The sequence below is a fragment of the Xiphophorus maculatus genome, chromosome 9 (genome assembly GCF_002775205.1).
Source record: "Xiphophorus maculatus strain JP 163 A chromosome 9, X_maculatus-5.0-male, whole genome shotgun sequence".
NCBI lineage: Eukaryota > Metazoa > Chordata > Actinopteri > Cyprinodontiformes > Poeciliidae > Xiphophorus > Xiphophorus maculatus.
Window position 1 is genome coordinate 29,896,614 of NC_036451.1, and position 16,845 is coordinate 29,913,458.

At 39.3% G+C, this 16,845-nt stretch overlaps 1 protein-coding gene across 1 annotated transcript in view; it reads right to left on the reverse strand.

Moving 5' to 3' along the window:
• Positions 1 to 370: 370 nt before the first annotated feature.
• Positions 371 to 16,845, reverse strand: part of LOC102228223 (polypyrimidine tract-binding protein 1-like) — a 29,558-nt gene continuing 13,083 nt past the window's right edge. The window contains exons 3-15 of the mRNA XM_023339471.1: positions 13,781 to 13,841; positions 12,939 to 13,111; positions 11,905 to 12,051; positions 11,665 to 11,793; positions 10,688 to 10,798; positions 10,440 to 10,617; positions 9,415 to 9,492; positions 8,981 to 9,123; positions 8,287 to 8,320; positions 6,513 to 6,605; positions 5,479 to 5,695; positions 5,302 to 5,379; positions 371 to 3,770 (exon numbers count right to left, since the gene is read on the reverse strand). Of these exons, the coding sequence (XP_023195239.1) occupies positions 3,638 to 3,770; positions 5,302 to 5,379; positions 5,479 to 5,695; positions 6,513 to 6,605; positions 8,287 to 8,320; positions 8,981 to 9,123; positions 9,415 to 9,492; positions 10,440 to 10,617; positions 10,688 to 10,798; positions 11,665 to 11,793; positions 11,905 to 12,051; positions 12,939 to 13,111; positions 13,781 to 13,841 (1,575 nt within the window). The 3' untranslated portion in view covers positions 371 to 3,637. The remainder of the gene's footprint in view (positions 3,771 to 5,301; positions 5,380 to 5,478; positions 5,696 to 6,512; positions 6,606 to 8,286; positions 8,321 to 8,980; positions 9,124 to 9,414; positions 9,493 to 10,439; positions 10,618 to 10,687; positions 10,799 to 11,664; positions 11,794 to 11,904; positions 12,052 to 12,938; positions 13,112 to 13,780; positions 13,842 to 16,845) is intronic.

Sequence of the window (16,845 nt, forward strand, 5' to 3'; positions counted from 1 at the left end):
AGAAAAAGTGGTGTAAATTTCTGCTAAGAAAACTCAAATTATGAGATTAATCTCAGAAATTTTAAAATAAAAGTCCAAAACCCAAGAAATTTGCAGGAAAAAACTTTTCAAACTCAGAAAGTTAAGTTTTTTTCTAGAAAATGTTTTAGACTAATCTCAAAAAATTTTTTTTGTTGTTGCAAATTGTCAGCTTTGTGTTATTCATGTGTTAACTATGAATTTGCACCTCTGGGCCACCGTAGTTTTCAGCATTCACCTGATTTTAAAATCCACTTTTGGACAAAAAACTCCATAAAAATCAAAAGAGGATGTGCTTCTTTTTTATGCTTATGTCCACAAAAACAAACACAAGAAACGACAAAAGTCCAAATGTTTAAAAAAAAAAAAGATTTATTTTTTTTCTTTGTGACACAATGTAAGGCTCAGAACTTGTTGCACACTCAAATCAAAATATACACGTTTCATTGGATATAAAACCAACAATCACCTCTCAGATAGCCGTGTATAAAACATGTATGTACAGTCAGGTGACCTTTGACCCGGTTCGGGCTCCTGCTCCACCGGACAACGAAAGGTCACGATGCATTCAGGTGCACCCAGGGAGAAACTGAACAAGCAGCTGGACCGCTGTGTTCGCAGTGAAAAGCTTCTTCACAGTAAATAAAAGGACTTTATGTCCAGCATTTGGAGTGTTTTCATTGGTCCACTTTACGTCATGGTAGGAAATCCTCGTAACTCTCGACACCAACAGAAACCCTCAAAAACCACATTAAATATATAACCAAACTATTTCTTTTAACATAGTTGCAAAGTAAATGTCATTTAAAGACAAAAATCTATTAAATATAATGTAGTATTCTTTGTTTTATAGAAAACATTTCAGCCAATAAAATGAATTCAGATGTAGTAGGCGTAGTCAAATCAGACCACTGGAATCGACCAACCAGAGGAGACTTCTTTAGCTTCAGCTAAATCAACGTTTCTCATCTATGGAAGAATTCAACTGCCAAAAGTGGGAAATAAATTCAGGAGCATTATTTTTGTTACAGTGAGACATAAAACTCATTCAAACAAGAAACTTAAATGTTAGAGATTTAAAACTTGTCAAAATGAGACATTTTATCGCAATGACTTTTACATCTGATTGTAACACGAGTTTCAAGTTTAACGAGTTTTATATCTTGTTATAACATGAAACTAGTTATAACAAGATGTACTTTTTTTAAAAAAATCACTATAACAGGAAAGTTTGATGTTTTAACAAGTTTTATGTCCCATTTAAAAGAAAAGGTTGTTATAACACATTTTACACCTGATTATAACATTAAAGTTTGTTATAAAGAGTTTTGCATCTTAAAGTTTCTCATTTTAACAAGTTTTATCTCTCTTATGAAAGTCCCTCTTTTTAACAAGTTTCATATCTTTTTATAATGTGAGAAACTTGTTATAACACATATAAAACTCAAGTTTCTCGTCTTAACAAGTTTTAAATCTCCTTAAAATGAGAAACTCTCCTTACGAGTTTTATATATTCTTATGTGAAAGTTTGTCACAAAGAGTTTTACATCTTGGTATAACACAAGTTCCTTGTTTTAACGAGTTTCATATTGTGTTGCGTGTCTCGTTTTAAATTGTTAGAATGTGAAAATTTAATGTTTTGACAAGTTTCATCTCATTATAATGCAAAACTTTTTTCTTTCAGCTCCAAAGTTTCACACTATGGCGAGATATAAAAGTCATTAGGATGAGAAATTCACATAAGACATAGAACTTGTCAAAACATGAAACTTTTGGATAATAATGTAAAACCCTCTCCAACGAGGAACTTTGTTGTTATAACGGAATATAAAACTCATCAAAATGTGAAATTGTCACATTATAACAATGTGAAACTCAGTATAGAGAAAAGGTTTCACATTACAACATGATAAAACTTGTCAAGGTTTCATAGTATAATTAAAAAAATGAAAAACATTTATGATGTAAAACTCGCTATAATGAGTAAGTTTGTTTTAACGAAACAAGTTTAATATCAACTTTCCCGTCGTAACGATATGTAAAACACGTTAAAACGAAAAAGTTTTATATTATAACGTGATAAAACTTGTCAAAATGTGACATTTTCGCATTGTAACATGATTTTAAAAGTCACTGCATTGTGAAATTTTCACGTTAAACATCTGAAATGGGACGTTGTCTCTCTTTTCCTTTTCTAATCGAAGTTCCTCGAACTTTTCCCAGGTGCACTGAACGCATCGCCACCATAAACCTCAGCAGCTCATTTCTACGACGCACTTCGTTCAGACAGCAAAATATTGCGTTACGCTGAAAATGGAGTTGACTTCCGAGTGGCTGGAATGTCGACAGTTTGTAAAATTAAGACATAAATGAACCAAACCAGCAAACTTTGATTAAACTGTCAAAATATTTCACTTTGTGATGTTGCGACTTCAGCGCCAGGTTGCAGGCACGCCGCGTAACCAAACATGAGCAAATCGGTTGAAGTCATTTACATTTTCACAGGAAAAAAAGAAAAACACCACCAATAAAAGCCTGAACCACTATTATTTTGTTTTTTAGTCCTTAAAAATCAGAAACCTGAGGCAGGTGGAATTGTTTGCATCTAAAAAGGGTGTTTTTGGTTTTAGCTGTAGTGGATCACAAACGTATAAATTAAAAACGTTCCGAGAGACACGCAACTAACAAAACAAACAAAACAAACATTCATCTTCGGGTCGAAGAAGGCAGCGGAAACGGCCGAGCTCACCGACAGCAAGGAAAATAAAACAAAAGCTCAGGAATGATTAAAATATTGCTACAATATATGATTACATAATGATTGCATATTTTGGAAAGAAAAGAGCCAGAAAGTGACGAGAAAGAAAAGTTAAATCTAAACGACGTAGCGAAGTTGCTAAAACACTCAGTTCACATGTTTGATGCTACAGTAACCAACATTACAAAACACGAACAGAAAAGCACTGACAACACCAATAAAATACACAAAAATAGGAATATATCTGCAATACATCTCTACAGTAAACCTTTATCAACTGTAAACCTGCTTTTGCCAATTCAGAGGCTTCGTTTTTGTGTTTGAGTCAGAATAAGGCACAGGGGTCATTTTAAGGTCAAAGAGGCGTCTCCAGGGAACGCCCGGGTGAAACGTGACAGTCAGAAGCTACGACTTCCCAAACTGGGATCATCATTTAACAATCTTAATTTTTTATTAAATCAGGCGAGAATCAGAGATTAAAGTGATCATTCTGAGTTAAAGTCAGTTCTGAAGGATTTGTGAAGGCCGACTTTAATCAGTGATTAAAAGTCAAAAGGCAGAAGACGCTAAAAACCTCCCAACAAGGAGGACAGTAAATTCTGACAACCTGACCTTTTATCAAACAGTTAAAACTCAGAATACTGACTTTTCTCTGATTTTAGAGAATAATTACAGGACTTCAGAGAACCACCTCTAAAGTGTTGTATTTATGGGATAATCCTACCTTTCTCTGAAGGTAAAGAGTCTAAAAAATAAAACAATCACAATAATTTAACATCACAGCAGACTTTGTGGTGGTTTCTGCATCGGAATGATTGGAGTGTAGTGGACGCCGTATAAAAATAATAATATCTGTCCGGCTCAGATAGATGACTTGGAGAAGGAGACACGCAGGTGGTGTGTCTCGCCCAGGTCGTGGTTATGGAACGTGATGAGGCAGTCGATGGCTTCCTCCACCGAACCCATCTGGATCAGAGCCATCTTATGGTCCTTCCTGGATGAGAAAAAACAGACGTTTCATCCCAGTACGCTTCAGGAAAACTAAAATTCAGAATCACACGCTGTTAAAGGCTCCTAAAACCAATCACGCCTCCATTTCCCTACAGAATGGGAAAATAAATGTTCGCTAACGGTGACGACCACTGGCTTTAGCCGTCAAGTTGTTAGCATAACACGCAAAATCTTAAATTAGGGCTGGATAATAAATCAATAACATATGAATATAAATAGATAATACATCTGATAGAATATTAAAGATTTAGAATATTCACTGAACTCCGATTCAGAACCGCACGGCATTCTGGGAAATTAAGGCAGAGGAAAGGTTTAACTGTTCATCCTGTCATAGCTAGCTAAGCTAGGCTGGTGGAGTCATCTAGCTCACGCCCTCTTTGGTTACCTAGCAACTCACTCAAAACCTACTTTTTTTCTACTCTGTGTCGAATACGCTAAACACAAAGTAGCTGCCATAGCAACTGACTGGCAACAGCTCTACTAGCACTAAAACACTAAAAACACTCAAATATTTCCCACACAAAGAACAGAACACTCCATCTATTACAGTTTTATGTTTTCAGGCTTATTTTGCGATTATTAATAAGTGATTCCTGTGGTAGATTAGCTGTTAGCTAATTAGCTGTTAGCTAATCTAACAGCAGTGGTTGATTAGCTATAAGCACCTATTCTACTGATGACCTGTCACAGTTGGTGTGTTGGCTGCCAAAGGTTGTCAAAGTCAAGCTAGCATAACTAATCTACATCCCGCTCCTGCCATTTGTTTTCAACTGAAACTTTCTCCTGACTGTGTTATCTAGTTGCTGTAGTGTTTATAATTAGTAGCAAAACACCGCGCCCCTTTTCCCTTTATACATCACACGCAAGCTCTCGCCTTCAATCTTTCTGCTGGAAGGAAAAACCTGTTTGCTGATGACGACTAGCATTGGTTTTAGCTATCAAGTTGTCAACATAATATGCAAAATGGTAAATGTAAGCGTGTTATATAAAAGAAAAAGGGTTGCTGTGCTTTGCTAACTGACAACTAGATAAGATCAGGGAAAAGTTTTATTTAAAAAAACAGCGAAGCAGAGGGATGTATGTCAGCTATGCTAGCTTGACTTTGACCGTCTTAACGTGTAGATATGTTGTGGAATTCTGTGTGTTTCTGTTTAGTTAAAACAACTGACTGACAGGTCATCCGTAGAGCAGGTGTTTAAATGAGCTAATCATCCACTGCTGTGCTCATAAAATGACTTATTAATAATCGCAAAATAAACACCAATCCTGAAAACATAAAACTGTAAGGGACTGAAGAAAAGACAGAACCAAAGTCAAACAATATGACTTGTTAAAAGTTCATAAATTAAATGTAGAAATGGTTTAACAACAGGATACGGTTCTTCAGAGCCAAGTCTGTGGTAATCAAGGTTGGGGATTTAAACTACACACACACAGTTGCTGACGTTTTAGTAACAAGAAGTTGTAATATTATAGGTTTCAATGTTAGAAAGATCAAATCAGTGACTTACTGGAAGAACTTGAAGGCCTTGACGATGGCTCCAGAGCTGGAAAACAGCATCTTCAGGTCGTCTTCAACCACAGAAGGGCTAAAAAACGCAAGCAGACCAGTTTTATAAGAGCGTTGGCACTGTTTTCTTACCTTCCTTCTCCGGTTTGCAGAGTCTGGCTGAGTTCTGGAGACTTACGGGATGTTGGAGAGGTGCAAGGTGGCGGAGGGAGGAAAGATGTTGGAATAGTTTTTGGAGCCGGGCTTCTTGAAGCGGTGCAGCGGGGAGTTGCTGTAGTCTTTGGTCAGGCCCTGGTCCTCATGTCCTTCACGGGGAAGCTGGACGCTGGTGTGTTTGGACAGTGTGATCCGGAGAGGTTTCCCATGCAGCCGCTGGCCATTCAGGTGGCTCATGGCTGCAAGACAAAGCAGGTTAAAGGTCAACACCTCTACATTCATACGTTCACGTTCTGCTCTTAGTTATTAGCTTTATTTATAGCTAATGGCAACATCTAGATGCTACAGACCTTCATATACAGAAAATCCATACAAAATGGTTTCAATAAGTCTACTAGGGCTACAATGATTTATTAAATTTTTGGTTTTGAAGAAATTATTTAGGAAAATCTGGATTTTTAGTTTCATCAATGCACTCCTTGAATGATGTCAGGATGCACATGGCGGCCATCTTGTTTGACAAGTTTGTTTTAAAAGTGGCCCATTATGTTTCCTGGAACAGGATAGGATAGGTCTGTGATGGGGGTGTCCAAAGTGTGGCCCGGGGACCATTTGTGGTCCGTGATAGGATTTTGTGATAGAAGCCAAGAGTGGTCAATTTTTACCATCAAACACAAAATTGATGACACAAAAAATTGTAAATTGTTTTTTTTTCTAAATAAATCTGAAACCTTTTTATGTTTTGGATCATAAATGATATGCAGAGTTCATAAAAAAACATTTTCAATGTAATGAATTTTGTGGCCCACCAGCAGCTTAAATTTGCCACTGCTCTCTGGTCCATTAAAACATCTTCATTACATTTTTTCCACAAAATCATTCTTAGATAATGACATTTAAGTCTGGTTGCCAGGTAACGGGCGGAACTCTGCTGGGGTTGCCAGGTGACGGGCAGAACTTATAGATTTTTTAATCACTTGTTCTGTTCTTAGAAGCAGTAAAAACCCAAATTTAAGAATAAAAATGGGGTCACACTGAGCATGTGCAGACGGTTACCTAGCTGAGCCTGGGTACTGTCACACATCTGGACCAGAGCGTTTTCCTTCTTGTTGAACAGGATCTTCACTCTCATCACGTCTCCATAAACACCTTGACACACAGTCAGAAATTAGAAAAAAACATTTAAATATTCATCTTAGTTTGAGTCACGCTGTGTCATAACCTGCAGTCATAAACCCTACAAGACGTCGTGTATGAAGCAGAACACTGACCCTTCGTCTTACTGGTAAACACGATTTATGGAAATGTTGAACTTTGATGGAATATCAAACTAACATGAAGGAGGCTAGGAGTAAAAAAAAAAAACAACAACAAATTGGTAAATATAACTTTGAAGGCGGGGATTCCTGAATGATTATTCACAGGAAATGCAAGTGAAGAAATTAAGGACAAGGGTCGGAGAAAATTAAATAAACGATGGCAGATTACACCATGTAGACACTGAATTACGGGTTTGATGAAACAAAACCAAGCACAGCTGGTCCAGCACTGAGGACATGCAAACTGAAAGAAACCCAGCATGCAAACTTAAACTGAGGCTCAGTGAACTGAAATGAAACAACAATACATGCAGCTCCTCAGAGTTTGCAGAAGCTCCAGACTGAAAAGCTCCGGGTCGTTTGGAACCAAGACGACTTGGTTTCCATCAGGAAAGCAACTGGAAGGAAGTCCTTACTTTTATTAATATCATCATCATCTTTGACAATTTTTTCATTCTTACGATCAGTACCATTATTATTTTACTGTTTGCCTTATTTTAACCATCTTTGCCATTTATTGCTTATTTTTTACTACTGCTATTAATGTTATAGCTATTTTTGATACTATTTATTATTTTCTTTTACTATTTTTTTCACTATTCTTAGAATTTTGTTAGTATTTTTACTATGTTTACCATCATTACTACTATTTTTTTATTATTACAATTTTTCTATTTTTACTACATTATTTTTAATTTTAGAACTTTTTTTTTATTACTATTTTTACTATTATTATTGTTACTATTACTGAGAGGACACTGAGAATTTCCAAAAAGAAAAAGGTTTTCTTCAGAATAAGAGCCTCAGTCTTTGTATGTTTGGGTTTTGAACAACTAATGGCAATAAAACAGGAATAAGAGATAAGATGGACTTTCAAAATAAAGTTTACAGTTAATCTTCAATATAAAAGCCCCAATTTTTAAAGATGACAAGTGCATTTACTTAAAAGTAATAATTATCCATGTAAAATGATTTCACTGTATTTTCAAAATAAAGCTCAGTCTTACAAATGTTAGCTAATGTATACATTTTCAAATATGGTATTCTTCTGCTTTATTAATAAAATATGTTCATCTGTTAATTGTATATATCAAAAGACAAAAATACTCAAAACAGATGAAAGAAGTTTAAACTATTTTTGCCTTTTTTCAACCACTTAATTAAAACGAATCCAATTAAGTTGAACCTATTTACATGACACAAATATTAAACCATTGCTAACAGGAGCTGATTGGAACGTTTTGCTGAGATTTTGCCAACTTTCAACTTCCAACTGAATTACTGAGGCCAAATATTTAAACTTGAAAGGAGCATCAAACATCGGAGGAAAAGCTCCACGTATTGCAGATAAACTCAAATCAACTCAAAAGGTCGAACAAAACAAGCAGTCACTCATTTCTCATGAATCAAGAAACATAAATCAAAAATAAAATAAAAAGAAATTCAAAACAAAAACCAGAACATCCAGGTGGTACTGATAATTCAAAAATAAGAAGCTAGTGACAACATACCGAAGAGAATAAAGAGGCAGTGGGGCGTAACTCTCTTTAAAGACAGCAGAGAAGGCAGCGGAGGGACAGGACAGGTAAAGGTGGGAGGGCAGGACAGGTGGAGGGTCCGAGGCGTTTCCATGGCAACAAATTAAAAGGGGAAGAGAAAAAAAACAAACAAAAAGACAGGTGAGGGGTCAATCAGAAGGATAAATTACCTTTGGAGAGGATGGGGTTAGATAATGTCAAAATAAAAACCTGAGTCAAGCTCAACATCCAAACTTCTTCAAATCTAACAAAATGGAGTCAAATTTTAGTTTGTGCCTCTGACATTAAAAAAAATGTTTCCAGAGGTCATCAGAGGTCATCAACAGTATCTTCAAAGCAAAAGCAGCACAAGAAAATTATTGCTGCACAAACCTTTGACACCATTTTGTTAGACTTGACGAAGGTTGGGGCCGACTTCACTCAGGTAAAATAATATCATTTCAAACATAACTCAACAGGTGTGTGTTCTGTGTAAGGATGCAGGTGTTGAGGGGCTGATGATGTCATAACAGGAAGTCAGAGCTAAAAACCTCAGAGGAAGTGTTTGTGTTTCAGAGGCAGGAGCTCAGGATTCCCCACTCAGCTCTGTGATTTTAGACATTTTGATCAGATATTTTCAGCAGTTTGGGGTTAAAGCGGGTGAGTGTTTCCCGTCGGCGCCGCTCACCTCAGGGTTCAGGTTGCTGACCAGCAGAACCGAGTGTCCAGCGGGGATGGAGGGGAAGCCCAGCCTGGCGGTGGCGGGGAGGCCCAGGGAGGCCAGCGCTCCGGGGAGAGCCGGCAACGTCAGGCCCGGGTAGGCGGAGGACACTGGGAGAGGAAAACACACCTGAATAAAACCACGACTATTACACCAGGTGTTGGAAAAATCATTTTCATTTTGGGACAAATCAACATCATCAGTGGCGAAATCGGTTTAGAAGAGGAAAACGAGCCGCTTCAAAAACTTTCGGATGAATACTTTTACGTCTTCATCAAATAAACAAAGACAATCAGCTGAAGTTTAGCATCAAACATTTTTTACGTGGAATATTTGATAAAACATTCCCGTTACTGTAACGCTGGCCTCTGATTGGCCGCAGCTCTTCAGGTGAAACTCACTTGCTGGCTGGATCGCAAACGCCGGCGGGAAGCCGTGCGTCGCTCCGGCGTACGGCGCCGCAGAAATGATTCCTGGAGCTGCAGAGAGGAATCAACACAGAAACGTTCTGCGTTATCGGAAAGGAGGATCTGAAGCTGATTCTACTTCCTGTCTGGTTTCTTTGCAACTTTTTTAAAATTCTGTTTCTGTAGATCAGAGACTTTCAAAGTGTGGGAGAGCAAATCAGCAACCGCCTAACAATCAACAGTTAAATCAGATACATAGTTACTAGAAAAGCTTCAAGCTTTCGTCATAGGATTAAATTCATAATTAAGTTTTGCATTAATTACTAATTAGCTTGATCAATAATTATATGTAGCAGACATCAAGTCCCTTATTCAAATACATTCAATAATAAGCCCAGGCATAACAGGCATTTATTTCACTAATTATACTCCAAACATTAACATTTCAAAATGCATCACAAACACCAGAAAATAAATAAATGAATGAGTCAATGACATTTTAGCCAAATTAATAAAGAACCTTAAATTATTATTCAAAATTCACATTTTGCACATTTTGTACTTCAGTTTGTGTCTCTGTTGCTCTAAAGCCAGGTAATAATGCTTTAGAGGGTTTATAAGGTAATAATTGGGCATCATTTTGGTACGGTGAGTGTAAACGCTGAGTCGGGGGCGTGGCCAGCAGCAGCTAACTAGGATTTAAAGAGACAGGAGGCCCAAAAACGCCTCGTTCTGAAAGAACTGAGCCGCCTGAAAGCTGAATATCTAAGAATGATTTTGTTCAAAAAACAGTAATGCTTTGCAGCCAATAGACTGATTCTGAATTATTTAACTCCATATTGAGTTTTAGGATGTAAAAGGCTTCAGCCACTGACAGTCAGCAGTCTAAAGACAGCGCCCCCGGTGGCTGGAGGGATGAACAGGTTGGGTAAATCTTTGTAGTTGCTTTATTTTTGTGAACTTGCCACCCTTTGCAAAGCCCTGCAGACGTCAGCAGACTTTACATGGGCCGTCCTTACCGAAGGCGGCGGCCATGGCCGGGTGCTCCAGGGCGGGCTGGCTGTCTCCGGACGGCAGGTCCGGCCGGGTGAAGTCCCGGCTCTTCTCGTTGTTGTATTTGACGTTGAGGCTGGTGAGTTTGGAGAAGCTGATCCTCAGGGTGCAGCAGCCGTTGTAGATGTTCTGTCCATCCAGAGTCTGGAACACAACAGAACCGTCAAGGAACCGCTCCGCCGCAGCACTGGGAGCTGGGAGCAGCACTGGTTACCAGTTTGGCTGCCTGGGCAGATGAGCCGTCTGAAAACTGCAGCAGCGCCTGGAACTGGTTGTTCTTGGTGAAGATGATGATCCGCAGCACAGTGCCGAACTTTGAGAAGATCTGAGGGTCAAACAGGAGCAGAGACACAATTTCAGATAAAAGTTTAAAGGGTTTTAACTTCAACCAGCAAGTTTTGAAAGACAGGTTCCCTTTTAATTCTTAGAATCATTTCAACGCAGAGCCAATGGATATACCATCAAAAACTATCATCATTTTCAATTCAAATCGCTTTTTTGCTGCTAAATTATTAAATAAATAAACATACAGGCTCCAAAACAAAGATATTAACAGCTTTTAATCTGTTATTCGGGTTCTTAAACAATCAGATTGGATCAAAGTGTTTCAGGAAGTCCTGATCATTCATGAAGCTTCTTTAGAAAAATGGACTGTGGTTGCCGACAATAGCATTAGCTGCTACATGTTAGCATTGAGATGCTATTTTAGCCAACTCCTTTCAGCAGAACTTGAACACAGCGACAGTATTTTCAGTGTCCAATGAGATCGCTGAGCGAAAAGCGACCTCATCGTCCATCAATGTTGTTTACAGATGTTGCTCGCGCGTCAGATTTATGGTTGTACCAGAAACACAATAAAAAGGGAAAAAAAACTATAATTAAAAACCCAACTAACTGTAAAACATTCTAACGTATTAAAATCTACTTAATCAAAATTAACACAATATAAACATATATGCATGTAATTAACCTTGATCAAAACAGTCACGTTTATTCATACTAGCTTATGAATACATGTAATTAATCAAAATTGACACGTTCCAGAAGGCTGACTTTGTAACTGTGTTTATGTGGCTCTGAAGGTTCAAACCCAGATTTCAGCCTGATCTTTAGTTTCTACCTGCCATATCTGAAGCTAATCGTTCCTCTCCAGGTGTAAAAATAACGTCTAGGTGAAAGCAATGTTCTCACCTGGCAGAGGGCGTCCAGGGTGACGGGGTAGAGCAGGTTCTCCACCACCACCCTCAGCACCGTGCTGGGAGCTGCCATTAGCGTGTCCACATGGGAGGAGCTGAGGGCCCTCAGAGCTGCCTGGGCCCTCTGGTAGAAAGAGAGCGGTTAACGGAGGCCACCAGGGAGCCAACAGGGGCCACCAGGAGGTCACCAGGGACCACCAGGGGACCAGCAGACTGGAGACAGAGCGGGAGTTACCTCCTGGTTGGGGGAGTTGTCCGTTTTTAACTCCTTGTGGTTGGAGAACTGCAGGTAGACGGGTTGGTGTCGGATGACGGGCATCATAGTGGAGTAATAACCCACCATGTTCTGAGCTGCTTCCTCCGAGTTCATCTCCAAGAAGGCCTGACAGGCGACACGAAGCAGACAGACAGTCAGGGCTTCTGCAAGTTTTAACAACACCTTAAAGCTGCAGAGTCACTTTTTCAAATGTTAAAAATGCCACCATGTTTGTCATGAGATAGATAATCTAAAAAAAGATTAATCTTTTCCCAGAACTGCTATTGCCTTCTGAAGAAATTAACCAAAAGCAACCAATCAGAGCCAGGAGGCAGGTCTTAGCGCTGTCAATCAACCCTGTGTATGCACTGGCCGCTATAGGAAAACTGCTTATTCACCGTCATCAGTGGCTATGCTGACTAGCTTTAGCATTCATGCTAGGGTTTACTGATAGAGAAAGATGTATCAGGGTGAGCAGCGTGTGCATGGGCATGATTGATGGCACTACAACCCACCTCCTAGCTCTGACTGGTTGTTTCTTGAAGGCAGAAGAGCTCAAATTTTTCACAGATTGTATATCTCATACCAAACTGTCACAACAAATATGTGAAACTATTTTTTATAAAAGCTACACACTGCAGCTTTAAGGCCCTGCTGTTAGCACGTAGCTAAAGATTTGGTTTTTTTTTAGCTTGGATCAAATGTTGGGAAAACACACAAATTCCTGACTTTAAAATAAAATGTTGTGAACCTTAATTTTGTATAAATTTGAAGTAAACCAGTGAAAAACATTTTTTTAAAATGGTAATTGTTCCATATAAACAGCCATTTTAACCAGCTTGCTTCTGTTTCCCTTATGCAGAAACCAAACCACTGGGACAAACAAGTCAGATTCGTATCCACTTTTACCAAAACCAAACAGATTGGAAACATACAGATAGAGATACAGAAACGATATATATTCTTCAGTTTTCAGGATGGGTCGGTCTGGGCGTCATGGCGACGGCCTGTACCTGGTTCTTGGCTTTCAGCATCAGCAGGTTGGTGACGTCGCCGAACGGCAGGCCCAGGCTGATGACCTCGGCCTCTGTGATGTCGCTGGGAAGCTTGCGGATGTGGATGACCCGCGACGGCAGGCTGGGGCCTCTTATGTCACCTTTGAACTTCTTGCTGTCGTTGCCATTGGCTGCAGGAGCAAAACGTCAGAACGTTCAACCACTAAGTGGTGAGGTCGTTTTCTTGACCCCCTGCATGTTATTGTTAATATTCAGAAATTTCGCACATGTGCACAACACCGCAGGGCAATAAGACGGAGGCATTATTAATCCAGTGCAGTGTGCCACAGCAAAGAGAAAATATCGCAGAAAAACCACTGAAGAAGAACTCAAAACCACTCGCATTCTGTTTTCTCGCTCTCTGTGTCGGCTACGCTACACACAAACTTGTTTCCATAGCAACTGACAACAATGACACTTTATGTTTCAAGTTTCAACACCCAAAAACACTGAAATATTTCCTACACAAAGATCAAAACATTCAGTCGGGTACAGTTTCATGTTTTCAGGCTTGATGTTTGTTTTATGATTAATAAGTGATCGCTGTGGAAGATTAGCTACCGCTGCTACTAGCTAAGCTAACACTCGGTGGTAGATTAGCTAATTTAATCACCTGCTCTACTGATAATCTGTCAGAGACTTGACAGCTAAAACCAAGCTTAAACAAAACCTTTTAAACTTGAAATCATTCTTGTGTGGAAGAAATCATGATGCAAAATATCACAGATGATCATATTTAACCAAAATTTAAAATTTGATACAAAAACAATGAAAACTTTCCCTTTAGGTGACTTTCTGACCTGTGGTGCTCATGATATACGGGCCGTTGGAGACGCTGGAGAAAAGCTCGTCAGATCCTCTCTGGAAAAAAAATTAAATTGATCACATTTAATATCGGCCACAAAACATTGAAGTTTTAATTATGGAAACAGTAAAAACAACTTTCTGAATTAAAGAGGTAGAAAATCACAGGTGTGCTAACGAGTTTTCCTCCTGTACATGAGACTGTTGGGCAGAAACCCATTATTACATTCATATATAGTTTCTCCTTTAGAGTCGCTCTCAGGGAAAGTGAAGCAGTGGCACACTTCTACCAGCAGATGGCGACCCACAGATGTAAATGTGGATTGAATTTGAATCAAACAGCAGGAACACTAGAAACCGATCATGTCACCCGAACATCACCTGCAGCCTCTGATTCCCGCCCCACCAGCAGAGGGAGCCGGGGGGTAAATTCCTGAACCAGTTCAATAAAAAACAGATGCTGACAAACAGGCAGAGTCTCATTCAGCAAACTGAACCGCCCTCATCTCCAGCTGAAGGACTCAAACTACAGAGTTCAACCTGAATGTTTCACAAGAAACCCAGAGTGAAGGTTTCAGTTAGGATTCACCAATAAAAAAAGCAAAAACTCAGGTAAACTTTTAAGTATAAAAAATGTTTAAAGTTGACCAGAAACTTGTAAATCTGATGAGGTAATTATGTTATTGGAAGACATTAAACTATGCCTAAACACCAACTATTAACACATAAAAAAGGCAACCATAAACAAAATAGCTTTTTTTAAATAAAAAGGAATTTTTACACTTTAATACATAGCTCCCAACAGGTCTGAACCGGGCATGATCCGCGCCATCTTGGTAGGCAGGAGGACTTTACCCACCACTGTGAAATACTAAGATAAATATCCCTGATATTTACTGTAGTACTAGCAAAATTAGCTTAACTAATGTAGCCTGCGTGTTCGGTTCTACATGTACTTATTCTGCCAGTCACTAAACCTTTTAATTCACCCAAAGAGTTTGTACGTCCTTTAAAAAGCCGCTTAAACACTGATTCTATGTGTTTATAGACTTCAGGCCGTGAAGCTCCTCCAGGTTGGACGCACGCTTCATGTTCACCAGGTAGTTGTATCATAGTATGAGATTACAGGCAGCTTGTCCACGTTGTCTGACATATTTTCCTTCTCCGTGTCATTCGGGTCGATCCTGACAGCCGCCATTTTGTTCATGTATCTTTTCTCTCACATTGGTCAAGATTGTTTGTTGGTCTGGAAGCCATGGATTGATTGCTTGGATTGCTTTGCGCTGTGATCGCCTACCAAGCCAGCGTGGATCACTTACGGTTCAGACTTGTGTTTTTTTTGACAATGGTGGAAAACTGACATATTTGAAATGGAAACAGAGCCGGCGTGTTGATCGGAACAAACATCAACGCTCAAAAAGTCTGAAGAACTATTATTGATCAGGACTTTTTTAAATTTTAGAGGCTGTTGGCTGTTTGGAAGGAGATAAAACAAAACGAAAGTTGGTTTTCAACGTTACGCTACATTTCTCTGCCTCATCGTTTCATCTTTGCAGGAAGTCAAAGGTTTCTGGCTTTTTCTTTCTACCTGTATAAAGCTGCTGGGATCTGCTTACCAATCCCCCCATGAATAATAAAAGCAGCAGAAACCCGAGCGCTTCTCTCCGCTGAGCCCTCTATCTCCGTCTCCATCTCCGGCCGACAGCTGCTGGACAAAGGAGCCGAGCTCCGCTCAGCGGCCGCCAGCTAACCGCCATGAAACAACCGAACCGCCGCGCTGCTCCTCCTGATGACATCACTGATGATGTGGCTGGTTGCTCCGCATTGAGAGATTGAAAATAACTCATTGTTGATGGAAAACATAATAGAAAACTGAAGCTCAGGAATTGTTTCCATGGTTTAAAGAAACTGAAAAGCTACCAGTGCTGATCTGAAGATGTCTCCCAGAGTTATGTAGTAACTAGTTACATTTACTCAGATTTACCCGAGTAATCTTTTTGAAAAAATGACTTTTAGGAGTGTTCTTACTATGCTGTACTTTTTATTTTTACTTGAGTAATTTTATTATGAAGTATCGCTACTCTTACTTGAGTAAAACTTTTGGCCACTCTGCCCACCTCTGCTGCTTCGAGATAAAGCTGAATGTTTCTGAATTAAACTGGTTCCTGTGCAGATTTATGACAATTTCTGCATTTAAGAATCTGTCAATCTTTAAGGCCGTTTTTCCTTGTAATAGTTCGGTGGATTTGGTTTGATTGGTGACCAAAGATGAAACATTTGTTCCATCTCCAGCTGCTGTGGTTGTTTCTCTGCTCTGAGTCAAACCAACCAAACCCTTTGAGCAACCTGTTCCCCTACTGGCCTGTGGGGGCGCTGCACCAAGAACCACTGAAGAAAGTGACAGAAGAAGACACTAAACGCAACTTCCTTCTTCAACAAATGGAAAGAAAAATGGAGTGGCGTCAAGGATTTCTCTTTAGTCTTTTGTTAAAGACAATGAGCCATTTCTCCTGCTAGCACTAGCCTAGCGTGTTTGTTTTGGTTGTATTTACCCAGAATGCCCTGCGCTGTAGTCTACTTCCTGATTTTGTAGTGGTCTCCAGTCCGCTTGGCGTTCACATACGCATTCTAACTGCACCAGAGTTCACTTCAACTGAACCCAGACTGAGGTTTGGAGGTGGAGCGGAGTTCACGCTTCCACAAATGAACTGGACTTTCTAAACAAGTGGACTGGAGTCGGATTAAAGCGGACTGAACCGGGCTGGCGTGAGTTAATCCCAAATCTCATTTCACAGTAAATTACATAGTAGATGATAAGTGTCCAAAGTGCGGCCCGGAAGCCATTTCTGGTCCCTGGACTGATTTATTTTGTGACCCTCAAATCCAATAAATTATACAAATCTGACCAGGTGCTTTATGCAGACAGACTCATTTATCTTTAGTTCAGGTAAATATTACCCTCCAATTAAAGTCTTCTTTCAAGAGACCATATTAGGTGCAACACAGAGTGTCTGTATTTCAATAAACATTCTCATTTCACTTTAATTTCATAGCAAACAGA